The sequence below is a fragment of the Ursus americanus genome, chromosome 33, assembly GCF_024610735.1.
Source record: "Ursus americanus isolate L20-20 chromosome 33, mUrsAme1.1.p, whole genome shotgun sequence".
Lineage (NCBI taxonomy): Eukaryota > Metazoa > Chordata > Mammalia > Carnivora > Ursidae > Ursus > Ursus americanus.
In genome coordinates, this window is record NC_142159.1 from 31,695,669 (window position 1) to 31,722,616 (window position 26,948).

The following is a 26,948-nucleotide window of genomic DNA, read 5'->3' on the forward strand; positions in this document are numbered from 1 at the left end:
CAGGCTGGGGGCGGAGCCCCGCACGCTGGTCGCTTCTCACTTCGGTGCTGCGCGGACTCCAGTGCGGACGTGTTGGCAGCGGTGGAGTCTTCGGCAGCGTTGATCGTGTCATCGGCGGCAGCATTGGAGGTGTCTTGGGCTTCGAGGGAGTCAGCGAGAGCGGCGGCGTCCCTGGAGGCAGCAGAGGCTGCTTTATTGGAGGGGCGTCGACTGAAGAGGTCTCGGTGTTGGAGGCAGCCCCAGCCTCGGCGGCGCTGGCGGCGGCGCCTCCCTTTGACGTCAGTGGTGCGCCGCCTCCGGCATTGAAGGTGGCGTCGCTAGAGGCATCGCTGGAGGCGGCATCCACAGATTCGGCCTCGGCGCTGGAGGTGGCTGCGGCGGCTGTGGAGGCAGCGGCAACGAGGGCGACGGTGAGTTCCCAAGTGGCATGGGCTGCGACGCAAGGGGCGGTGAGGGTGGTGAGGGCAGCGGCGGGGAGTTCCGTGGTCGTGCTGTGGCGCGGGTGTTGATTTCCGTGGCGACGGTGGTTGCGCGTCAGTGAGGTCAGGGGCCCTGGTGGCAGCGGCACCTGCATTGTAGGTGTGCAGTGACGTCAAGGGCCGTGGAGTCGTGGGTTCCCTGGCGGGGAAGAGGATGGCATGGTTGGTTAGGGCTCTGAGTCCCAGGCGGCGGTGAGGGCGAGGATTGTGAGTTGTCATGGGTGGCGAGGGCAGCAGCCGTATGGTCCCAGGCAGAGATGGGAGAGGGCGTGGGCGGTATGTTCAGCGGTGGCCACAGCAGGAAAGGCTGTTGCTTGGGTGGTGGGGAGATGGGTTGGGTTGGAAGGGGCTCTTTCTGGTTCTGTTTCTCCACGGACATGGTCTTGTAGGTTATTCTTCTCTCTTGGGTCCTCTAAGTTATGTATATACAGTTTTGTATTATAATTTATTTTATAGATGTTTTATATATTGTATACTTGAATATGATGCTTTATATGTTAAATTAGTTACATATGGTTAATGCTGCAATGAAGATGCAGGTATAAATATGTTTTCAAATAGGTGTTTTCATTTTGTTCCGTTGAAAGCTAAGAAGAGAAGTTACTGGATTGTAGGATAGTTCTCTTTTTAATTTTTCTTTTGTTGGCGGAGGCTGCATACGGTTTTCCACAGCGTGTGCACCTACTTCTGTACCCACCAACAGTGCACCAGGGATCCCTTTCCTTCACATCTTAGCTAACGTTTGTTATTTCTGTCTTTTTGATACCGAACCTTCTAAGCAGTGTGAGGCGATACCTCAGTGTTGTTTCGATTTGCATTTCCCTGATGATTATTGATGTGGAGCATCTTTTCACGGAACTGTTGACGTCTCTGTGTCTTCTCTGCATAATGTCCGTTTGGAAAATCCTTCCACTTTGTTTTTTGTTGTTGTTGTGATTGAGTTGTAGGAATTCATTCTATATATTGGAAAGTCACCTTTTATGAGATTTATGAGTAGCAAGTCTTTTCTCCCAGGCGGTAGGTTGCCTCTTTATTTAGTTGGTGATTTTCATGGTTGGGCAGGAGCTTTTTAGTTTCTTGTAGCTTCGCTTATTTACTTTTGCTTTTACTGCCTTGGCTTTTGGAACATGATCCAAAAAAAAAAATTCACGCCTGAGTAGTACATAGGGCAGCTTTGTCCCTATGTTTCCTGCTAAGAGTTGTAAGGTTTCAGGTCTTGAATTCATTTTGAGTTAATGTTTGTGTCGAGTGTAAGATAGTGGTACGGATTCATTCTTTTGCATGGGTCTGTTCGGTTTTTCCAGCACCGCTCAGTAAAGGGACTGTCCTTTCCCCCTTGCATATTCTTGGCTCCTTGGTCATAAAGTACCGGACCGTAGAAGTGTGGGTTTCCTTCTGGGCTCTGTCTTCTGTTCTGTTGATCTGTGTGTCTGCTTTGATGCCAATATGCCAGCAATCAGTAGAGCTTTGTAATAGAGTTTGAAACGAGGGAGCACAGATTTTTATGCATTTTGTACCCTGCCACTTTACTGAATTTGTTCAATAGTTGTTTTTGTGGTTGTGTTTAGGGTTTTCTACATATAATATCATGTCATCTGAAAAGAGTGACCTTCACTTCTTGGTTTCCAGTTTGGATGCCTTTTATTGATTTAGTTTTCTTGTGTAATTGCTCTGGCTAGGATTTCCAGTATTGCAGTGGACGCTTGGCCAACGTGGGTCTGAACTGGGCAGTCTGCTTATTACGTGGGTTTTTTCAGTAAAGAGACGTTGCTGTAAATGTATTGTCCGTAAGGTTTTTCTTTGTTATTTCTTTTCAGATTTTTATTGAAGTGTTAGTTAAGGTGGCCTTATAGGTGGCCTGCTGCCACCTTTCCCGTGAGCGGAGAGTGGGAGGGGTGCACTGCAGCGCAGGGTGGCTGTTACGTTGGGGTCAGGGAAGGAGGAGGAGAACGTTCCAGCGACCCTCTGGTGACACCCACGGCCTGCCCCGCAGCCCCTCGGTGTGGTTCCAAGAGAGGGAGGTGGTCCTGGGCCAGCTGACCCCTGTTTCCTTCCACCTGTAGGTGTGAAGAAATAGCGGCACTATGAGCTCATCCGGATGGCGTACGACATCACTGGTGAGAGCCCGGCTAGTGTGCCCATGGAGGTGCTTGTCGTCGAGGCTGCTAAGCTCCAGGCGCCACTACTCCTCACCCTACTTACTACAACTTGTGGAAGCAGCAGGCCGTGGGCGGGCAAGCCCGGTACAGGTACAAGGTAGTGGCACATAGGGAGGCAAGGCCACACCTGCACAATGTGGTCACCGCGCAGAGCGCCATGTTCATGCCCGCTGCCTGGCAATGAGACTCGGCTCACCAGCCAGGTGAACTGCCCCAGGCTGGAAAAGCAGCATGGGTGAGAGTCCCAGCCTCGGAGTCCTGAATGCAGTTCCTTACTCCTTGAGGACAGCACTGGGGTCAGGGAAGGGGCAGGAGAGGAACACAACACACTGGGGGATTCCTGCACCCTGAGTCCTACAGCGCCCAGCCTCAGAAGGCCCAGAGTGAACATCAGTGGGCACAGGAACGGTGGGGCCCTACGTCTCTACCAGTTAGGATTCCACTGAAGGAACCTGGGGCTCTGGGTCCTCTTCTCCTTCACTGGTACCCCATCCACAGGATAATGGGGACCCGAGCCCCTCTTGGGGGCTTGAGCCTCTGGCGCAACCCTTGCAAAAGCGCCTCTGAGCAGAGCTGCGTCCCCTGGCCAAGATTATGCAGAGGGGTCGTTCACGCATTGGCTGCCTTTCCCTGCACACCTGCGCCCTCACCGCCTCTGCGGCATCATCTCTCCTCAAGGCCACACACTACATGGCAGCTTGCCAGGCCACAAGTGCCCAGCCTAGGCCCCGGGGGTGGTGTGGCTGCTGCCTCCTGGCAGCGTGAGTCTCCAGCTGCAGACGGGCAAGCTGGAAGCATCTCTGCTTGCCTTCTGAGAGATCGCCTGTTTTTTGTCAGTTTCCCAAACTGTTCCTGCGAACGGGGCAAGCTCCGGTGGTTCTGTGCATGAGTTCCATTGGCATAGGTTAGCCTGAGACCCTAAACCTCCATGCGGCGGAGAACCCTGCTTCTTGCACCTGAGGGCAGGGGGGTGACCCTCCTCGCTCTAGGGACTGAGCTCTGAGGGATGGCAGTGTGGCATCCCAAAAGGGTCCAGCTTGTGGGGCTGCAGAGGCTTCAGGAGCCCAGCCCGGGTTAGAGCCCTCAGGCCGGGGAGTAGCACCCACACTGCTGCCTGGGCTCAGCAGAAAGATGGTGGCACAGGGCTTATGGATAAGACAAACGGTGGGTCGTTCCAGAAAAGATTCTCCAACCAAGGCAGTCGCTTATTTGCTGTCAGCTATGGATGGAAGCCCAATGTGTGCTTTTTGTAAATTGAGGTATTTTGGGGGGGAAAAAAAAAAAAAGGAAAAAACTCATTGAAAATCATAAACTGATTCTAAATGGCCACAGCCTGTTGGGGGCCCAGCTCTGGAGGTCAGCATTGCTACGTGCACCCTGCCAGAGTATTTGGTGTTGACTCATGCCCATGAGCACTCAGAGCCAGAGCCTTCCTGCCCACTCACCTTCCAGCTTGTTGGCCCTCCCGCTCACAGCCGCAGCTCTGACCCCGACCAGCAGGCCGGGGCGTCCCCTGTCAGCCCCGCCAGTGCACCTTACGGGACGTCTGCCTGTAGGAGAGAGAAGCCAGAGGGCCTGAGCTGACCCTTGACCCCTTGGCCTCCACCTCCTGAGCATCTGAGGTGATTCTGCCCAGGCTCTGTTCACCCTGGTTCTTACCTCAGGCACCAAGCCCCACAGCACCATGAAAAGGCAAAGCGAGAAGAGGTTTGGAGGTTGGTGACAAGGCCTCAGCGTGTTAACCCAGAAAACCGTAATTTGATGCAGTGGTTGCCAGCTTCTGTGATGTTCGTAGTGGGTTTTAAGGGTTTGGTTCTGTGTCGAGGTGGAACTGTTCTCAGTCACTGTGTTTGGGTTGTGTGGAAGGGTTTGCAATCCTACTAATGGTAGAGACCATTTCCTAAAATGTTCGGTTGGCCAGATGCCTCTTGTTAAATGGTCTGGTCATGTCTGTGGCTTCTCTTGTACAAGTAGTTCAGGATTTGCCAAAGTGTCTTTCCGTGTAATGGCTTAAGTCAGTCAACAGAGAGCATGGGCCAAAATTCCAGGCTGTTAATTTTGGGCTCTGCGGTCTTAAAATGTCCTGCTTCTCCTCAGATGAGACCATACTCTACAGTCATTGAGCAAAGCACTACGTTATGGAGTTGAATGGGAGCCAGGTAAAAAATGCATATTTTTGAGACATCCAGCGGACGTCATAATCACCCTGATGACTTGGGGGGCCCATTGGGGTCCCTAAGGAGAGCCCAAGAACAAAATCACATTCCGCTGGGCGAAGCCCAGAGCCTACAGCTGGGAGTCCTGTGCTCCCTCTGTCTTAGGGAACATTTTTTCCAAGAACGTTCAGGGCCAAAAGATTAGGGACTGGCTGCTCCAGAGATGAGGTGTGACAGAAGCCAGACAGAGACCCAAACAAGCCCCTCAGAAGGCCTCCATGGACATGTCTGCTAGAGAGGTTCATCATCCACCTCAGTAGGGCCACGCGGCTCCCGCGTGGGCCTGGACACAAGGCCCTTCTGGCCCAGTGCCACCTGTAGCACGGATGTCCCCAGTCCCCCCGAGACAGGAAATGAAATCTGCCGTGTCCACACGCTGGAACCTACACAGCTGTTTGAACGTGTGAGCTGAAGTAACATCAGTAGGCACAGAGCAAGCCTCAAGTTATGCCCTTAGGAGGAAAAAGAAGGGTGCCCTGTCCAGTGTGTGCACACATGTGTGTAAATGCACGCATACACACACACACACTCAGGATGTGTAAAGACCACCTCTGGAACGATGGACAAGAACTCGGTAACATTGGTTACCTCCAGCCTTGGCACGGTCTGAATTTGTCACCACGCACACAGTGTATCTTCTCAAACAGAAGAGGAAAATGATGCCAGGGCATCCAGGCTGACTGCCCCCCTCCCCAGTGCCTATCCTCTCCGGGCATCCTGGGCGCTGGTCACCGACGTGAATTGAAGCGGGTGGGCTGTGACCTAGCCGTGTCGTCTTGGGAGGATTGCTGCTGCTCTCCAATTTGTTAATTTTTTATAATACCACACTAAGCTGTTTTGAGGTGTAAGTGAGAAGTGGGTGGGGAAGCCGTCTGCAGACTCCTGTTGTCCCCAGCACAATCAGCTCAGGACACCTCAAGCCAGAACTGGTCCCTCCAGTGGGGGCCTGTCCACCCAGACGTCCACAGAAAAACCAGAGGTGGAGGGCCCCGGCACCTGCTTAGACAAAGAAGTCCAGACTGCCGCACACCAACCACGCCAAGACTTCACTGCCAACCGCTTCCTGCTCGTAGGCTTTTAGGTAAATGTACCACCGTCCAAATCAAAATCCACTACGCTGGTTCAGAGCCCTCACCCTGAAAGAGAACTGTGGTCAACATTTTGTTCTGGAACAACCTAGGCCCTTTTAGCTAAGAAATTGTACCTTGGGTCAGTCCCATCATCTGTTTAGAGTTCCGTAGTGCTGGAAAGCGTCCTACATTTTTTGTCTTTGTTTTTGTTTTAAATTAGTAATGAGGTTTTGGAAATATTTGCGTATCTAACCTGTGACATGAAAACACAGGGACCGAAGCCCGTTCTCCCCCTGCCCTGTTCGTCTTCTCCCTCCCAACCCCCCATCATGTGTACTTGTCCTGGCCTCCTGAGTAGTCTCTGCTGATGACTGTCTCTCATGATGCCCAGAACAAGCACCACTAAATGTGGTTTGTGAATTTGCTGTTGCCTTTGAGTGACTCTGAATCTAAGTGGATAAGATCTTACAAAATATGGGGTTGATGGGGACAGAGAATGATAAAAATGGCTCTTCTGAGAAAACATTTTGAAATCCGGAGCACAGCACATTGTCCGATTTGGTTTACGCTACGATCACAATCTGAGAATTTAAGGGGCAGAGGTTTCCAGGAACATCCCAGGCAGGTCACTGGGTCTTGCAGTGAGCGAGCAGGCCTGGGAACACCTGCAAGGTGGGGCCGGTGAGGTCTCTGATGGAGATCAGGGCTTGGCAAACCACAGCCCAGTCCACAGGAGGAGCCTGTATTGCATGGTGCACTGGGTGTTAGAGGCAAGTAATGAATCCTGGAACATTACATCAAAAGCTAGGGGTGTACTGTATGGTGACTAACATAATATAATAAAAAATATCATTATTTAAAAAAAAAAGAAGGCATGTTGATGGGTCTTGCCTTTCATCTAATCTGATAGGCTCCTGTCTTTGGATTGGGCCATTGCGCCTTTTTACATTCAGAGTAACTACTGAGAGCTGTGAATTTACTGCCATTGTATTGCTTGTAAAGTCCCTGTTTCTGTATATTGGCTCCGTTCCTTTCTGATCTTTGTCCTTCTGGACTCTCTCTTTGCTTCATTGTTCCCCTTTAATATGTTCTTTTAATAATACAATGCCAATCTAAAGAATTCTGGTAGAACAGTTCGGGATTGGTTACTGCTTAGTTTTCAGTGGAGGCAAAGGTTTGTAAAAGTTAAAATTCTGCTAAGTGTACATTGAGATTGCTGGAAATGATAGGTGAAGCAACTGTGTATGCAAGAAAGGTTAAGCTGTATTTTTATAAGGGCACTATAAGGAATGAGAATACATTTTTGTTCAGGAAAGAAAAAAGGCAATTTTGTTATTTTGTACTAAATAAAGACTGTTTATTCAGAGAGAAAAGTCTCAGGACAAAATCTGAATGAAAAAGAAAGGTGTAGGAAGTTTGTGAAGCGCAACTTCGGAAAAAACTTTTATTTATGGTCAGGACTAAGATCGAAATGAATGGATTTTATAGGTACGATGGTATAAGTCTGAAATTCTGCTTTTTTTCTCTCTGTTAAAAGGACAAAATTTTCCTGGATTGTTGGTCTGCTCTTGATGTGAAAGAGTTGTATCCCGGAGTCCATAGTCTCTCATGGTTCATCTCCCCCTCTGGTGCCCCCCCCCCTTCATTTTTCCCTTCCTTCTCCTAAGGATCTCCCTGCTATTCCTTATGTTCCACAAATAAGTGAAAGACCATGGACCCAGGGAAGCAAAGGAGGGTTGTAGAGGGGAGGGCGGTGGGGAAATGGGTTAGACCGGTGAAGGGTGTTAAGAAGGGCAGGTATTGCATGGAGCACTGGTTGTTATATGCAAACAATGAATCATGGGACAGTACATCAAAAGTGAATGATGTACGGTATGGTGACTACCATATCTAAAAAAAAAAAAAAAAGATGAAAGATTAAAAAGAGGGAGTTGTAAACAAAGATGTTATTACTATTATTATTATGTGTTTTCTTTACCTTTGCAGAAAAGCAAAGTTTCTATGTTTTGTCTTTATCAGGTTTTTGATGACTTAAGAGGACTGAAATGTCTCAGTTTGAAAGAAGCTAAGTTTTGCTAAAGACTGCACAATCTTCCCTAAAATGTCTTTTGGCCTCCTTGGTTCAGTTTAAGTAGTGAGTTTTGTCATGATCCATATATCTATTTAGGCCTATGCTTTAAACCATTCTGAATTTTTAAACAAATTGCCTGGGATTTAAATTGTAAGTGGAGACTTTGCTTTTCTGTTCTTTTCATTTTACTACTTAGGCTTCTTTGGTATGTTAAGTCACTTGGGAAGCATTGTGAAATAAATGATTGGGAAACCATGGGTTCTGTTGTATGGGTAAATGTTATAATTGTTGTAGGAATTATGTGAATTCCTCAAGCTTTAATATGTCTCAGTATAAGGTCCTCACTCGCTGTGCTAATTATGGAAATGTTCTGTGTCACAGAAGTAACGGGATTTCCTTGTCAAGTGCGTTGTAATGAGCTCTCATCAGATCTTGAACCATGTACATTTGTGATTCTTGTGTCATTTATGCCCTTGTCGAATGTGTTTCATCCTCAAGGAGATTCATGAAAGGAATTTTTGACAACTATAAGTTGTGCTCTTTAAAATCCTAAAACTCAACTGGGTAAGAATTTCCAGAACTAATGGAGCCGGTTTTGTTGCATTCAAACAGAACAAGAATTAATACTATGGGGCAGAAAGAGTTGAGGACGATGATGATAGTTTTGTGACTCTTGTTTGAAACATTGCTGGTTCTTTAATATGTGTTCTTCCAGATTTAAGGAAACTTTATGTTAAAATATGCATGATATAGGGAGATCGGATAAAATATGTTTTTGTGAACAAGTGGAAACATTTCACTTTTCTCCCTACCCGAATCCTCCAGAATTCAGCAGCTCTCAGTGAGTATTCCTTCTTTCAAGGTAAGTTTGATTATTTGCCAAAGTTCAACACAAGTCTGTTTTCCTTGCAACAGGTCACTCCTGGAAACTTTAGTTATTTTACCAAGGCGTTGAATGAAGTGTCCTGTTGGAGAGAGAGAGACATGCATATAGACCCTGATATGACCAGACAAGTTGAAGGATATCAGGTTGACTTGATGGAGCCCCTTGGACATATTGGCCTGATAACCTTGCTTACAGAGTTCTCAGGAGCCTTGCCAGATGAGTAAAGAGGGTTACTTCCCGGCAGGTATCGGAACCTCAGGATAGTTTGGGGATCTCAAAAAGAAGAATTGACCCGAATCTACAGGTACTGCAGGCAAGTCTGTGGTGAGTATTTGGCTTGGCCTCTGGCCTCAAGACACGATTGCCAGTTCAATCTAGAAGATTCCTTACGAAAAGTTCTGGCAAAGCAAGGTTTACAAATGTATACAGTCCATTACTGTTCTTGCTGAGCTTAGTTAGAATAGATGCTATGTGAAGTCAGTCAAGCAGAGAAAGACAATTACATGGTTTCCCTTATTTGTGGAACACAAGGAGTAGCAGGGAGATGATTAGGAGAAGGAAGGGAAAGAGGAAGGGGGACGGATAACAGAGGGAGAGAGGAACCATGAGAGACTCTGGACCCAGGGAAACAAACTGAGGGTTTTAGAGAGGAAGGGGGTGGGGGGATGGGCTAGCCGGGTGAAGGGTATTCAGGAGGGCACGTGTTGTGTGGAGCACTGGGTGTTATACACAATCAGTGAATCATGGGACACTACATCAGAAGCTAATGATGTACTGTATGGTGACTCATATATCATCGTAATAAAAATAAATGAAAAAAAAAGAAAGAGTAGATGCTAAGCCAGCAAGTGTGCGATGATCGCTGCGGCCTTCTTTCATCTAAGAAACAATCACAGATCCGTGTAACTGAAAGGCATCACCCATCTGGATTAGCACACACTGCAAACACGCCTGATATTTCTGTGCCTCAAAATGGGTCCCCTTCAGCTATGAAACCATTTATCTTGCAAGTTAGGTTGGAGACATCACTTTTGACACTGACAGTGTTTTCTGATTGGGCAAATCCTATCGGAACGCCACCCAAAGTAATCTTGGAATCCCCTAGAAGCTGGTGGTTCGAGTGCTTGCACCTTGGGTCAGTATCATAAATGCTGGTTAGGATTTAAACCCCTTTAAATCTCCTCCGAAGTTTAAATTTGCATTTTGTGGTGATGAGTGTTTTGACTTCAGGTGTCTGTGAGAGGCAAATCTTCACAAGAAAAGACCCCAGGCCGATTTCAGCCAAATAGAGACTTTAGAGATGGCAAAGATCAGGGCTTACTTTCAACAAGTGTTAATGCAATTTGCCTGTTGAACCTCACCGATTTCTCTTTAAGAATGAAATACTGCTAAGATGCTATTAAAAATAGAGTTGTGAAAGAAGGAAGAAAGACTGAGAGAGTCACTCCCATAGAGTTGAAAAGACATGGAGGAGGTAGGGTTTATGCACATCTCCTGTTTCAGTTCCATATAATGGAAGATCCAGGGGTTGATGAATGAGAACACACTTCCAATGTGAAAGAAGATTCCAGGAGGAGTAAGCATTGCTAAGATAGTCCTGCAAAATGTAGTTGAAATAGGGTTGATGCACATCTTCTGTTTAGGTTCTGGGAGCAGCATGAACGTTGGACTTTTGTCAGTAGTTGCAAATGATCACTGACCTCTGGGCCACCTCCAGGACCCCATCCTCCTGCTTTGGTCTGAAATAGACATCATGGAACACCTGGTAGCCAAACCGCCAACCATGCATTAGTTTAAGGTCTGCTCGCAGCAATCCTAACTCTTTCCCAGCTTGTGCGACCCTGTGATTTTGACCTCTTTGAGCCTGCACTCCCTGCTGGCAGTGTGGAGCACACTTTCCGTTTGGGGGTGACTCTGTGTCTCCCAGAGTGCAATCCCTAAGACCTGAACTCAAAGCTGTACTTGTTTTACAGACGGTTCTTCTTGGCTCACATTCCTTGGCCTGGCGGGTAGGATGCAACGCGTCTGACCTCTGCGTCTTCGCCGCCGGTTCCAGTGAGATAGGCACAAGAATGGTCCACCCTGTCATCTCCCCGGTGGTTTTGCATCACAGTGGTAAGTTGTCTTGGTTCTGAACCTCCCGCCAGGGTTGAGGTTCAGGCCTTTATTTGGATGTCCTCTTTTGGTGGTTTCTGTCTTTACATCTGAGGGGAAAAGATACCTTCTTCTTGGCTGTGACATTGGAGACAGGTCCTTAAAAAGAAAATACACAGTTGGTTCTTTGGGGAAAAGACCTTAGTAGGACAGATGTAGAAAGTTCTGCAAGTCCTCGCCCCACACAAAAACTCTGAACCAGAGGTTGCTTCTGTTGGCAGAATCGTGCGTTAGTGCAGGTTTACCGCATAAATCGAGGTACCCCCCCATTTAGTGAGCATGTAGCAGCTGTCAGCACGGTGCTGGGTGTTCTATAGCCAAGGCCCTGGTCCTAGCACAGACAGATCCGGTCTTGCTGATGAAGAAAGTTTCCATACAAGTTGCAGTCTCACCTCCCTAAGTGCTTTCCTTGGAGCCCTGGAGACACTCCCAATCCTCCCCTTCTTTTGTGAGATCACCACTTACCTACCATCTGGGGAAGGATCTTGATCTGCTTGTTTTCTGTCTCTGTGATAAGAAGAAAAGCCATCTTCTCGAAAACGTGTCCAAAAGCTTAATGAGGTAATCATCTCAAACCTTGGAACGTCATCATGAATTCAGTGCCGTTAGATCTTATTGAGGTCCCTGAGGTCATGCGTAAGTGGAAGAGGGGATTTGAGAACTTCGTTTAATCCACAGTTACAGAGGTGCTGAGATCTGTAAAGAAATCACACAGTTGGAAGAGAATATGGCGCTCCTTTATTCTGGTTCTGGCTTAACACCTTTTGCTCCTGGTTTGTCCGTGGTCTTTTAAATCTGAGCTTCTCGGCGATTCCATTTCAGCCACCTCAGGTCTCTGTGTTGAGTACTTTCGGGACCAAGTTCAAACCATCTAACAGGGCGTACGAGGCTCTTTACCATCACTATATGAATTTGGTGCCCTCTCTCCAACCCCCTTATGGTCCAGTCACACTAAGTGTTGCTGTGTCTGTTGTTTGCATTCACACCCTCCCTGTATTCCCACCCTTTGCACTCCAGGCCTTCAAGAATCGGCCATGTCCCTTTCTCTATGAAGCTCCTTAACCTCCCCCTCAGCCCACATCATCTACCCTGTACCTCCATAATGATGTCCTTGTCTTCCTTTGGTTCTCCGTAGGCTTCCAGCCATTTTCCAACAATACTTATTGCACACATACTGTGGGTATGTAAGCAAGAGGCGTTCTAGCAGATTAGTAAGACACTGAGCTCTAGGGCCAGACTCCCTGGGTGCGCATCTTAACCCTGCCCCTTCTCCTTAGGCAAGTCACTTGACCTCTTGGGTCCAGGTTTCCTTGCCTGTAATGCAAGGATTATAATCCTACCTGTCTCAGAGTTGCTGTTAGGATTCAGTGTTGTGGAGTTTCTCCAAAGAAAGCGCTCCATCATAGTCATTGTCTTTATGGTACTTGAATGGAAGCTCCACGAGGAGAGGGAATTTCCGCTTCCCGATCTCTGCCCGGGTCAGTGCCTGGCACTAGTAGATGCTTTAAACATACGGTGAACGAATATATGAATTTGCCAGGCGTTCTTCTAGTCTCAGGGCAAGCGGCCTTGAACAAAATAAACAAGATCCCTTTCTCATGGCTTCTACTGTAAGCTTTAGACAGAAGCACACGCTTTCATGTAATAGCAGGTGCTGTGAGGAATGTACAAGAGGGAAGTGGGTTTGAGGCTAGGGATGGAGGAGCAGTATTAAGTGCGGATGGGCCAACCACACAGAGGATCCATGAGGATTTCAGCCTGATCTCTGTGTGACATAGGAATCCCAGACTAGGGTTCAGTTACAGGGTACCATTTTGTATGGCGTTATGTCAGAGTGTGAGTACAGGCTATCAGAAGCTCGTATTTGGAACTGGCACCCAACTTTTGATCAGCCCAAGTAAGTCAGATCTCCAGAAATGTGTAAACCCACCTCCAGTATTGGGTTTACACTTTTACATGTAGCATTTAGCATGGTCTGTAATGGAATATCAATATTACCACTACTACTGTTTTGTTATTATTGGTCATAACAATGCTGCTAGCTCAGAATATATATTTTCGGCCAAGTTATTTTTTTTACCCTTTAAGGAGAATCAGTGTCGAGATATCAAGAGAAAAATGTTGGAATTTCCTAGGGAATCAAGTAACTTGCTTGTTCATTCAGTTGTCCCTTGTCTGCTGAGAGTCAGTACGAACCTCACAGTGTCTGGGGTTTTATACTGCCTCCTTATTATCTGTCTTAGAAATGCTTGCTTGATTTTTTCTGGCCTAAGCACTTAGATTTTGAAGCTCACATTTACCCAGAGTATACTTTGCTTTTAACCTCTCCCAAAATTGGCCTCCTTGTCCCAACAATCATCCCCAGTAAAAATCAGTTCAACTCACTGAATGATTACTGGGTGTCATCAATAAGCCAGGGACCACAGTTGGTTTTAAAAAAGGAAAGAAACAAAAAAAGAAGCATAAGCATGGCCCTGCTCTCAAGAACTTCTGGTCTCATCAGAGAAACAACACTTACATATTAAAAGTCCAATAACAATGCAGATGTGAGTGTGCCAAGATGGCTGCTGCAACTGTTCATGCACACAGCCTGGGGCCTGGCAGGGACCCCGCTGGCTGGGGACAGGACAGCGGGGACAAGGGTCCATCCACATTCCCTGATAGAGACTGAGCATGATTCCACCTGTGTGTTTCTGGAAAAGGATTTATGTCTGTTATCTGCTGAGATGTTTGACTTTCTTGAGGACAGAAGGCCCCCCCTTGGCAGAATCCTTGAGTGAGGTGAGGACAGAAACGGCAATGAGTCAGGCATGAGTCGCCAGGACTCTCGCTCAGCCCCAGAGAGGAAGAGGTGACTGAGTCCCGCCTAGGCATGGTTTCAGCAGTGCCCCAGCATGGCGTGCTGGAAATGCCCTTGCTCCTACTCTTTCTGGCAAAGTGAAAAGTACATTTTTGCCTATGTCCCCCAAAAAACTGGTACCTTCTTCTCAGTCGTGGCAGCTGAGGTGAGAAAATGCTCCCCCTCCCCCCAGCCCTGGCCTGGTATCTTTAGAAGTACACCCACCGGCCTGGTAGGAGGCAGGTTTTTCACAAACTTTTGTGAAGGCTTTGTTTTTCCCAGAGAAGAAATAGCTAGAGGCTGTGTTTCTCAACAGCTGCTGCGAAACCCGTTAGGTATGCTCAGAGCTGGCATCGCAGGGAAAACCTTTCCCGGGGCCCAGCCGGTAGCGCTCCAGAGAAGGCTGTATGTCCTCCATGAGAGGGTGCACAACCCCAGGACCTTTTTGTAATGCACTTACCCAGAGTGCGACTATGGGAACAACAGACTCACTTTTGGGAAGGGGACCCAAGTGATGGTCACACCAAGTAAGTGAGCTGGGGCCCTCCTGTACGAATGACCCTCTTCGAGCCACCCCCAATCACTGTGCCTACCCCAGGGCTGGACAACTTCTTCTGGTGGGCGGGGGGGGGGGGCGGGGGCGGGAAGACACATGATGTCATTCATCAATGCCACACCTAAGATTCTTAGACAGTCACTGTCCCAAAACTTTGCCTGTCCCTTGTTTCTTTGGCCCTCTGCTTCTCTCAGCATCTCCACTGACCATGCTCCCAGCCTCAGAGAAAGTCTGCCCTGCTCTTGCCTGAGGCTGTATTTCAAATTGAACAAAGACCCACTGACAATGAGAGCTGGAAGTGCCCTTGGGGACATCTTGCCCTTGTTGTAGGGGAATCCAGAGGCCCAGGGTCCAAGCGTCTGTCCCGGGCCACGCTGGACAGGCAGTGCAGGGCAGGGGCAAGGCCCCAGCCCCTCACTCCTACCCCGGAGCTCAGCAGAGCCACACAGCTCTTTGCTAACACGGTCCTCAAGCCCAGAGTGCGGGAAGCCGAGGGCGGGCAGCACACACCAGCCAGGAGCTGAGGGCCGAGCTCCCACCTCAGTTCAGGATCTTGGCCCAAGCCATGCCTTCTGGGAGCTTAGTTTTCACATCTCTGAAGTAGGGAGCATGGTCCCTGCTTCTCCCATCTTTCAAAGATTGTATGGAAATTCTTATGTGTGTTTTTTTTTTCTCTGTCCTCTGTTTTCATAAAAGCCAGGCCCTGCTGAATCAAGGTCATTAGAAATAAAGGAATCAGGGGCTCCTGGCTGGCTCAGTCTGTAGAGCATGCAATTCTTACTCCGAGGGTCATGAGTTCAAACCCCACATTGCACATAGAGAAAGAAAGAAAGGAAAGAAAGGAAAGAAAGAAAGAAAGAAAGAAAGGAAAAAGAAAGAAAAAAAGAAAGAAGAAAAAAAGAAAAGAAAGTAGAAAAAAAAGAAAGAAAAGAAAAGGGAATCGAGCCTTGGATGCTTTGGCTTACTTCCAGGTGGTGAAGAGGGAAGGAGAAAAGCCCCAGTCCCTGGAAGGGCCTGGATCCTGCTTGGAGTCTGTCCTAGAACCAGGCAAATGCAGGGACCAAACCCCTGGACATCGCACAGGAAGAAGCCTAGGAACGGGTAGCTCTGAAGAGCTAAGGAAGGGGGAAGACAGAACAGGAGCATTTCAGGAAAAGGAGGTAGACAGGCTTCAGCGCGACAAAGCATCAAACCCCCTGGCCCTCCAGCCTCGGAGACTTTCCGAAGCCCCTTGTATCTGACAAAAGAGGGATGGGGTCAGACCGTTCGTGCTGGCAAAGCAGCCAGGGTGGTGGTGGTCCTGAGAAGTCACTCCCCCCTTCTCTGCTGACAGGAGTGGGGGTGTTCTCCTGGATAAAGGAGGGTGAGGCATTCTCCAGCCCCCACCACCGTCTCCCGTCCCCCCCCTCTCCTTGGCTCCAACACTGGGGGAGGGCGCCCACGGAAGATTTCATGCAACTCTCAGAGCTTCCACCAGTGGGTTTTCCCTGGACTGTTGCCCCAACACCACTGGGGCAGTCGGTAGAGGGTGGTCCCATAAGACAGGTTTTATCAAAGGCTTTCCTCACTGTGTGTATCAGGAGGAAACTACAGACCTACATTTGGAAGAGGGACCAGGCTTGTTGTTCACCCCTGTGAGTATTATAGAAATTATCATTCCGATAAGGGAAGTTTTGTAGACAGGAATAGATTATGGAAGGACACGGTAATAACGAGAGCTTGTGATGCTGTCTGCTCCGTCGTTAAGAATCCTTGGTTGTCTGGGAGTAAGTGATCAGGGTGTTGGATCTAATGAAATGGTTGAGGCTCTGCTGAATAAGGATTTTGCCCAGTGCTTTCAGAAGACAGATCCTCAAGTTTTGAGAAAAAAAAAAAAACAGTTCACTCTTGGTTCAGTTTTGGAAGCTGAACTTTCTCCTTGGCAGCGAAGGGGTCTACCCCGCCCCTCACCCCAATGGCTGAGACTCTCTCTCACACCTCCCCCTGGATCCATGAAATACCTACGCCCCCAGCCAGGGTGGGGGCACCCAGGGGTGTTGGAGGGGCGTATGGGGCAGGGATGGGTCTCCTCGAGCTGCAGGAAGCCTCATGTCTTGCCCTTAGTGTAAAGCATTGTTGAATCATTACGTCATTGGCTACTATTGACTGAAGGCCTGACATGTACCAGTGACTACTCTCTGGCCTTCGTGAAGTTCTCATTCAACGTTCACTTCCATCCTGCTGTTAGGTAGCTGGCATCAGGCCCACTTTACAGAGAAGGAAACAGAGGCTTCCCGTAAGTAATGTGCCCAAGATCGCACAGCTAGGAATGAGAGAGTTAGAGTGGAGCTTGACTCTTCTATTTGACTACTGTCTTCTTGTTGTCCATGCCACTCTCTGCCAGTGCCACCCCTCCCACTCTGAGAAGGAAGACCCCAGACCTCGGAGGCCACTATTTGGTCTTCAGTGTGCCCATCCTGAGCCTTCTTGCCGTGGTGATCATGGCAGCCCTGATGCCAGGGCTCGGCACTTCTGAAGAGATCAGTAAAGTCATTGAATTGGGTTGGCAGGATGCAGGGATGGCGGGGAGGGAAGTAGAAACCTAGCGCTGTTTTTTGGGAATGAAGTGACACGGAAAGAGAAATTGATCCTCGAAACCATGGAACAGACTGTTTAATCTTTTCGAGGTTTTATGTATTTATTTATTTAGAGAAAGAGAGGGGAGAGAGAGAGTGAGTGGGCATGGGGGGAGGGGCAGAGGGAGAAAGAGAACCCCAAGCAGACTCCACGCTCAGCGGGGCTTGATCCCACCACCCTGAGATCCTGACCTGAGCTGAAATCAAGAGGTGGACTCTCAGCCGAGTGAGCCACCCAGGCACCCCTGAAACAGGCTGTTTAAAAGCTCCGATTCCAAGAGGGAATGCTGGAAGCCTGTGAGGGGAGCGGACAGCCACCCGGTGGCAGAGGGCACGTATTTGTACCGGACCCTACCACGGCATGGACCGGTGGCAGAGCGCTCACTTTGGGGAGTGGAACAAGACTCCAAGCGCATCCAAGTAAGTGCCCGCCCCGAGACTCTAGCCAAGACGGAAAGTCCCTACTCTGCATTCTTGGATGACGAGTCTGCACTTCCTGAGCCCGTTTCTCATGTTTCTTCATGAGGCTTGAATGTTTTGAAATTTTAATTTTCAGCCACTGGCTCAATAGCGGTTTCTTTTCTAATGCTAGAAATTGCCCATGGGGATTGGCTTTTCATCAATACTGAGACAGACTCTTTTGCTGTTTCTAGATCCTTTTGAGACAAAAGATCTTTATCAGAAAAGAAACTATGACTGACTATGCCAAAAATATATTTTTGTTATCATCAAGTTTTCATGAAAGGTGGGAAATTAAACTTCCCAAAGACGCTGGCCATTGGACACACTCTCACAAAACTCCGTCTCTAACTGCGAGGTAGAGGAGGGGCTTAAAGCCTAAATCATGCAATAAAAACAATAAAAACCTTAGAAAATAGAACCATACAGAATTCAAGAGAGAAATGAACTAGTCCTGGTCAAAGAGAGCAGGACTGCATCAAACATGAATTAAAATATTTAGAAGTCTTTTCTATTCAACAAATATTTACTAAGCAACTATTACACTCTAAGCACTATGCTAGATGGGAGAGAAGGAGGAAATATGGCGGAGTCTCTGCCGTCCAGAATCTCCCAGCCGGTAAACACGCGTGTAAACAGACAATTCGGACGGGGTCACCAGCATGTCGTAGAGGAGATCCATACAGGTTGCAATGCGAACAGAGAGGAAGGCATGGCCAGCCTCCTGTCTTAGCTGCCTGGTACTTCCAAGCATCCTGCACTGCACCGTAAGCTCGGGTGAGGCCAGGACCCTCTCTCCTTCATCCTTACACCTCCACAGCCCAGCCCCAGGCCTGGCACAGAAGTGTCACCAAACAGGATTGTTGAAAACATGCCTTCTGGCTAGGGGAGTCAGGAAGGCCTGAGTGCAGGGGAAGTAACTGTTCAAAACATGTTCCTTTAGACAGTGGCCAGTATTCCCCAATAGAAAGCGTTGTCAAAGACTTGGAAACGGGAGATTAGAGAATCCATCCAACTGCACGTGGTGAGAGAAAGCCCTTCTCTCTGGGGAAAACTTCCTCCGTCTTTACTTGTTCATTTGGGCGCGTTAGCAAAGCCTCTTCCCTCCCATGCGTCTGTTCAGGCTGCATTTGGAAAGCCTGGAACCCACCATATTTCTCAAGAACCAGATTTCAGACGCATGTAAAAACTATAATGCCTGTGATACGGAAGAAGCACAAATGGGTTTTAACAGGAAAAAGGAAAACATCTGCTGATTAATATAGGGAGTCTATGTCTCCACTTGAGAGACCACCCAGGAAACTTTTCTCGTTAGGACCAGAATCTTCTTTGAAGTACAGAGCTCCAAGGAGTGGAGGAAGGTGGGTGGAAGGAAGACTGAGAAATTCACATTTGGAAAAGGTTTTAAAGTTGCCATTGTTTCTAGAAAGTAAACCTTGCAAAGTGTTGAAGTGTTGTGGTTCCTGCATGTTGATTTCATCTGTACCCAGCCTCGAGCTATTTCTGGTAGTGGCAGGAGAATTCACTCTACAGCTGACTACATGTTCAGCAATTCCCCGAATAGAATGAAACTGTTTTGTGATAATTAGAAAGAAATAATCAGAATCAATGCGATCCCTAATCGTGTCCACAGGAGTAGGCAAGAGAACAGATTCGGAACCCAGAAAACCGAAGGATTAAAATTAAGCTAAAATTTGGATGGAGTTTTAAATTCTTGGAACTAGAAAAGGGACTTCTAAGGAATATATTTACATTTATATATAAACCCACACACATTCCACAGATCTTAATAGTGTTTTAAGAAAAAAAGATTACTAGATCAAATAAGTTTGAGAAGCTCTGGATTTCTTTACTGCGGGACTTCTCAGAGCCTTTAAAATTAGCTAATATGCCTTGTCAGTATACAGTATAACAGCACTTTCCAAACTAATTTGAGCTTAGATTCTTTTTTGTAGAAAAATTTAGAAGGACTAGAGTTCTGTGAGACTCTCACCAAGAAGTACTGGTCTAAACCACTCTCAAACTTCGGAGATTTTTTTTTTCCCCGTATGGATGTCAACCCTAAAATCTTGGAGACCTCTGGAGAAAAAGATTCTGGGGCCCTGTATATAACTCACTCCTGATTCTCACAACCATTAGAGTTAAGCAGTCCTCACTGTGCCTTTTATGTGACTATCTCATGGCAATGTTAGCCTCTCTCTTTCTCTGCCCTCAAGGAATAGCAGAACCACTTTCTAAAAGAGCCTTGTATGGGCCTGCATTCCAGGATTTCGTCCTCCCCTAGGCCTGCCATCTGTTGCCAGGGCTCTGAATTCCCCCATCGAGATTCATTTCCCAATCAATTCCTGGCTCTTCTTCAGACTCTTCCAATTTTCCTCCTTCACTTTCAGTGTGGAACCCAGAAAGGGTGTCCGCTCTCCAGGAAGGCCAGACCAGCCCAAGGCTGGCTGTGAAGGAAAGGTCTGTGGGCTTATTCCACTGAAAGCTGAGGAACTGGGACTCGGTGGGCCAGATCTTTCTCCTGTGCGAGAGAAACAGTGATTTGGAGGAGTCTAGCACAGGGACAGGAGACGTTGCTGCCCCCGGAAGGCTCACCCCGCCCGAGTTCGAGTTCTTGTAAAGCACCTCGCTGTGGTGTGTTGTCTCGTAGCTACGGTCAGCTGACCTTTGGAGCCGGGACCAGGCTGGCTGTGCACCCGCGTGAGTATGACCACGAACGTGTCCAGGGCAAAAGTACCTGTTGGCTTGTCTATGAGAAAACAGGCGGTGATGTATGGCAAACTCGAGGGAATATTAAACACTTGTTTTCCATTTCCTACGAGCTCTCTCGGTGACTTAAAATGTTCCCATTTCTCATATTAAGGACAGAAGTGCCAAGGGCCAATTGAGCAAACGAAAGCCTGAGCAGAATAATTTACGGAAACATAAAAAGAGTTCCAGATACTCAGTGCTCTCAAGCGAAGCCGATAATATCAGCACCAGATAATCTGAACATTCAGGAAATTAGCGACGTGCCCTTGGGGGAAAGGAATGACTTAATGGCAAACCCAAATTCTCTCTTATTGCCTATTGCCTCAGGTAGCAGTGGCACTCCTTGTTTCGGCTAATGACACAGTATGGGGACACCTGCTCCCAGAATCTTCCTTTCTGGAGTTTAGTAGAGTTTTGAACCTCTCCCAGGGTAAAAATGACCCCGACCCCTATCTGAATGGCAATTATATGATGTGACGTATCAAGGCACAGAGGCACGAGGGTATGGGGTTCATAGCAAACTTGAGAGGCTGGCAGATCTGGGGAAAATTCTGGCTCTACTGTCTCTAACTAAGAAAGTCTCTACTTCCTCAATAGCAAAATGCCAAGAACCACATCATAACACTATAAGACAATGCCCAGCAGATAGGCAAGTCATTAATAAATGGTAGCCTTTCTAATAATAATTTCATTATCATTATTATTCTCCCCATCTTCATCAAGGCCTTGCTATAAAAGGTTTACATTATCGTAAAGGGGAGGGGGAAGAGCTTCCCTGGGAAAAAGAACATCTAAGAAACGAAGACCTCGGGAGACTTTTAGGATGGTGCTTTCAGAGCCTGGTGGGTTCCGGTAGATTAAGGTCAAGAAGGATATTACAAAGGCCTTAGCTGCAGTGGGGATACAGCAGAGTACCATGCTAATCTTTGGAGCAGGGACCAGACTGAGTGTCCAGGCAAGTAAGTAAAGTGGGGCGAGGGTCGACATTGGCAATTAAGTCTACTCCATCCAGGATGCTAAATTGACCCCAGGTATTTTCTTCTGTAGGATCCCAAATGGTTCTTTCCACCCATCCCCAGAAAATTCTCCGTCCAGCACTCAGTGCTCGGGAAACATCTTTAGGCTGAGACTTTAGGAATCATGCAGCAAGGGATAAGCACGTCGTCCTGGAACCTCCGTGAGAAGATCCAAGCTACTGTTGCCCTGAACAGGGGTTATGCTCTACGGAATTCTTGGTTTATTGAAATCACAACCTCTAACCCAGGCTACTACCGCAGGCTAGGGCAGGAGGGAAACGGATGAACAACCATATTCTCAACACAAAAGAGCAGAAGGCCTAACTCTAGAAAGCGTGATTCTCTGGTCCCCTGGAGGAGACCAGTACTTCTCCTACTGGAGAAGGAGGGAGATTTAGTGAGTTTAGTGAGTTTCTGCAATGGTGTCACCTGCAGTGTGAATACTGGAGGAACTGTGGGCAAACTCACATTTGGAACAGGAACCCAAGTGTCTGTAATAGCTGGTGAGTCATCCCAGGTGGCACCATTTGCAATCCCATGGGCCAGGGAGTGTCTCTATTCCTTACCTTGGGGATATCAGTCTCACTATGGTGAGGCTAACTGCGGGTGTTACAATGAACTGTCTTACAGAGGCCTCTGTGGAAGGAAAAGGCATCACTATCAATTTTGAAAATCTGTGTTTCTCTAGGTCAAACACATTAAAATTTGACTTTAATCGTTCAATGGATATTTTCTAATGCCTTCTATGTGGCCATCACTCTAAAAAATGTTAGACTGACTGCAAAGAAGTCTAAGATAGATGACTGACCTATTCCCAAATTGGATAAAAACTAGCTAAAGGGACATAACTATTGCAAATATAGCAAGCTGAAAACTATTTTAGTATTAATAAATTGATGACATCAATAGGCACAATAGAGATTCAGAGGAATAAGTTTGCGGCCTAGACAGATACGGTTTTATGCAGTAGAAAGGGTACATTTACATTGGGCCTGAAGGATAGGTAAGATCTCTATGGGCAAAGATTGGAGAGAAGGGGACTTTCAGGCATAAGGAACAATAAGAAAGAAGGCATGACCTTGGGTGTGAACAAGGCATGTGCATTTTGGCCTAAGTAAACACATCTGATAATAAATTGGATGCAGGGAAAAGCAAATAAAATGTTTTTTTAGACAATAGAGAAAAGGAATTCTAGAGCCTTCAAGAGAATACAATTAGGGCCAAGGCCAGCCACTGGGAAACCAGGGATCCAATTTAGAAATGTAGACCCGATGTGAACGTGAGAGGGGGCCAGCTCCTTCCGTGGACGCCCCATGTCCTAGGGACCTCCCCTCTCCTTCTTCGGTGGGCTCTACAAGGTAGGTTGCCCCATCTCTCAGAGGGGGAGAAAACTAAGGGTTTCTGTAGTGGAGATTTCAGGGGTGGCATGAAGGTGTTGCCTCTCAGTTGAAATTTGGCAAGGGAACCAGAGTTTCCGTAACTCCTGGTAAGTCCGCCCAGGCTCACTGCTTCCGATGTTCACCAGAGGCTCAGTGGGACCCAGAGTCACAGTTGCTAAGTGGGAGCACTTCTGGGTTCTTAGTACCTAACTACAAAGCACAGATTTCATGGGAAGGAAGCCTTCAATCACCGTTGTGCCCCGATGCACGCGGAGCACTAGAGCATTCGGACATGTGCCTCCGTGGTCAGTTTTGAATTAAAATGAAGGGTTAGGATCTAGCACAGCTGAACTTCTGCATTGAAAACTTGATCCAGTCTTGCTGAGGCCAACTTCTGAGATGTCATCCATGGTGGGATGTGTGCTGCTAACGTGGAATAGAATGCCTCTCCTCCCAGGGTCTGGCAGACGGACCCCTCAAGGCCTCCGAATTAAAAGTGACTCATTTCTTGTCGTCAGACAAAAAGAGAAGGTTACGCTAGAGGTACATGGGAGTGGAAGTAAAAGGGGCTACAAAAAAAAAAATCAAGTTTAAGGATAAGTACCCAGCTTTTTTTACCAAGAAGTTCTGATAAGCAGGAATTTTGCAAATCTGATGGTTATTAGGCCATTTGTTTATCCAACAGTTGTTTCTTGAGTGCCTCCTATATGCAGACACTAGAGATACGGCAGTAAACCAGAGAGGGCCTCTGCTGTCATGGAACTTACATTCCAGCATGCCAACACGAAGACTTTTCAGGGCCAGTTCTCCTCGTCTAGGGCACATAAAGGACTTGAGAGAAAAAATTCAAGCTCTCCAGATCATGGCAGCCCCTGAATGTCATGCCAGGAAATTTGAGCATTATTCTATGGGCACTAAGGGAGTCCCCGAATTATTCTGAACGAAAAATGATGCAATCAGCTCTAGGTTTTAGACAAGTACTTTGGAAGATAAGCTCGAAAAAGAGAATGGGGGATGGAGGGGGCGGGGAGAGCAGGGGAGCAAGAGAGGAAATCAGAGGTAAGGAAGCTGGACAGGAGAAACAACAGCAAATATGCAGCTAGGGAAGCCCCAAACGAATGAAGTCTTGATAAAAACAAGACTTGAGAGCAGCGAGAATCACCTCGAGTCTTCTGACTTCATTGATCGCTATTTCATGTTGATCTCTCGCTAGTGAAGTTGAAGCAAAAATTGGCCTGTCCCCGATGGGGTCGCCCTCCCCACACACAGACTTAAAGATGGTTTTTAAGGCCCACAATCAGCCCTCGGTACATTTCCTCAAAAATCTCATGTTCTGTGGCATAGCTCTCTCCAGACCAACGCTGTCCAAGAGAACTTTCTGGGACAATGGAAGTGTGTTATCAAGTGTGTCATCTCCAATGGAGATACCAATATCTCCATTGGACCTGCACTGTCCAATATGGCAGGTACGACGCTCTTAAAATGAAGTTTTAATTTTTAATTGAATTTTAATTTGCTTTCCTTAGGGTTTGTTTTAACTTAAATAGCCACATGTAGCTGAAGTCTATCACGTTGGACAGTGTGGTCTAGACCTTCTCCAGCCTGACACTAACTGGCTCGAGGACTTGAGTGAGTGTTTAACCAGGACTCAGAGTTGGCCATCGGGCCCCCACCGCAACCCCTTCTCCCCCCCAAGCCCAAACTGTGCTGGTGGCACCTTACCCTCTGCCTTCTCCTCAAGGCCGCATTCTCTCAGCACCTCCATGCCCTTCCACATCCCCCTTCTCAGTCCCACTGGTGACTCCCACTGAGGACTAACAAACCCATTGGGGTATGTTGATGGCACATAATGGCTTCCCGCCTCTCCCCTCCCTATAAAAGATTTATGCCCTAGGGTCTTAACCCACAGTGATGTCAGACCCTCCCCTCCCCCAGAAACGGGGACATTGGAGAGGAACAGGCAGAATCCCGCAGGGCCAGAGCTTTGGATGTCCCTCACATGGGACCATGGACCCATCCCTGTTCTGCTGCTCCAGGGACAGCCCCACACCCTTGACTTGACACCCTTGGCATGCCTTGACTCAGCAACCCAAGGCCATGCCAAAGGCGGATGTCCCTAGTTTCAGGTCCAGCTGGAAGTCCGCATTGCCGAGGCCACCCTGGCTGGCCTCACAAGTGGGGTGTACCCCTGGTCTGAAAAACCTTGCATGCAGGGTGGGGAGCTGTGGGAGCAGAGAACCACAGGGGCAGGAAACTCTAGTCCCAACCCTGCTGTAAACTCTCCGGGTGGCCCCAATGTGTTAACCCTCCCAGCAAACCTCTGATTCCTCTTCTAAAGGCAGGAGGTCTGAAAGAATAAACAATGAGAGTTACATTAAAAACGCAAAATCCTACAGAAATACTGAAGAATGATTCTCACCACTAAGGAGAAGCCTCCAGCAGCCCCTGCTTCCTGGGGCTGAAGAGTAGAAACGGACTGTGTAACACTCGGTAGCACATTATCATGGCAATATCCTGGTATCCTCAAGAGCTCTCACTTATTCCGTACTTTATAGTTTGTTACACATCATTTTATAGAGAGAAACTCCCCCTTTGATTTTCAGAATAGCCTGGTTACGAAGGCGGAGGCGGCAATATCTCCATCTTACAGATGAAACTCCCGACCCTTCGGGGGCTGAGGTGACTTGCTCAAGGCCTTGTATCTAATGAGTGGTAAAACCAGGACCGGGATGCAGGTGTTCTGACTTATCATCTAGAACTTTTATCAATGAGAAATCTCCTGGTGATATGACTGGTCTTCCAACTTAGTGCCAGCCAATAAGAAACCTCCAATTCCTGTCAATACCCAGCCTAATTGGCGGGGGGGGGCACCCCTGATTCCAAGACGGATGGTCTGCTTTGCTGGGCTTCTATTCTAGGCTTGCCTTGTCCTGCCAGAGCGATGTTATTGCACAGCAGTCCCGCTGTGCTTTTGAAGAAGTTGTTATAAAGTAAAAGAATGAACAGGATCATTAAGGAGCCCTGAGTTTCTGGTTTCCTTGAATGGCAGGCAGGGTCAGGCAGAGAGCCTTCACTGAGAGCTGGCCTCTTGGCCAGGACTCGTGGCTTATGCCTGGCCCTGACTTCCAGTCCACTTAGAGCAACAGGTTTCTAGAATGTTCTTTCCCACCTGAAGCCTGCGAATGTGACTTGCCAGCCCCACAGAGCCCTGCTCTTGCCCATCACTGGCATCTGGACTCAGACCTGGGTTGGGGCAAGGAGGGAAATGAGCATCCCCTAACCTGGGTTCTTTGGGCCCACAGATATCACGGACCCTGATCCCGCCGTGTACCAGCTGAAAAGCCCTAAATCCAGTAAGACGTCTGTCTGCCTGTTCACCGATTTTGATTCTCACTTCGACGTGCCACAATCCCAGGAGGGCACAGTGATCAGGCCGAACACAACTGTGCTGGACATGAGGGTGATGGATTCCAAGAGCAACGGGGTCCTGGCCTGGAGCAACAGCACGGAGTTTAAATGCAACAGTACCTTCAACGAGGAATTCTACTCCAGCTCAGGTGAGTGCAGCCTCGGTGCCTGTGCCAGCTGAGTCTCCCCACCCTGGGACACCTGGTTCTTCCCGGAGCTCGGGGGGATGGCACCTAAAAGCTGTTCTGATGGGTTGTCTCCGCCTCATCCATTGTCAGCAAAGCCCCTCCGCTCTTGTTACCGAGCACCAGTGAGCTCCATCCTGGAGGGTCGCAGCACGTCCTAGGCAAAGAGAGGATGGGGAGAAGGTGGCGGGAAGGCCACTGGCTTCTCAGCTGGCCCGAGGTCCTGCCTCCCTGCCTCTGCTCAGGCTCTTTGCCCCTCACTGCTCTGCAAGGCCCCCGTCTGATGCCTTTCTCCGAGATACCTCCCCTTGGTTCTGTCTCTCTGCCAAAGATCCAACTTCACCCAGTCGTTCATTCACTCAACAAACACGGACTGTGCATCTACAAGGTGCCAGGTGCTGGACTGCAGGAGTAAATAAGTCCGGTGAGGGGTCTGCCCTGAGGAAGCCATCCATCAGCAAGCGGGAATCTAGAGAACTTCAGATTGGAACACGTGCTGTAACGTGGGGGTGGAGGAAACAGCCAACTTGGGGACAGAGAGTCCGGGAAGGGCTCTCCGGGGAAATTCTAGGTGAGATGAGCATTAAAGGCTAAGAAGGGAGCGGCCGTGCCGAGGGTAGAGGGGGAGGCTGTGGAGGCCTGACACGGGGGCACGGCGAGGAAGGGGAACAGCAGCAGCACGGGAGATGGACCAAGTGGGGAAGG

The 26,948-nt window shown here is 48.2% G+C and overlaps 1 gene segment (V, D, J or C); it reads left to right on the forward strand.

Moving 5' to 3' along the window:
- Positions 1-26,948, forward strand: part of LOC148107267 (T-cell receptor alpha chain constant-like) — a 42,657-nt gene that overhangs the window by 11,897 nt on the left and 3,812 nt on the right. Inside the window, 3 exon segments of the C gene segment in view lie at positions 8,911-9,205; positions 10,855-10,996; positions 25,953-26,207. Coding sequence covers positions 10,954-10,996; positions 25,953-26,207 — 298 coding nt within the window.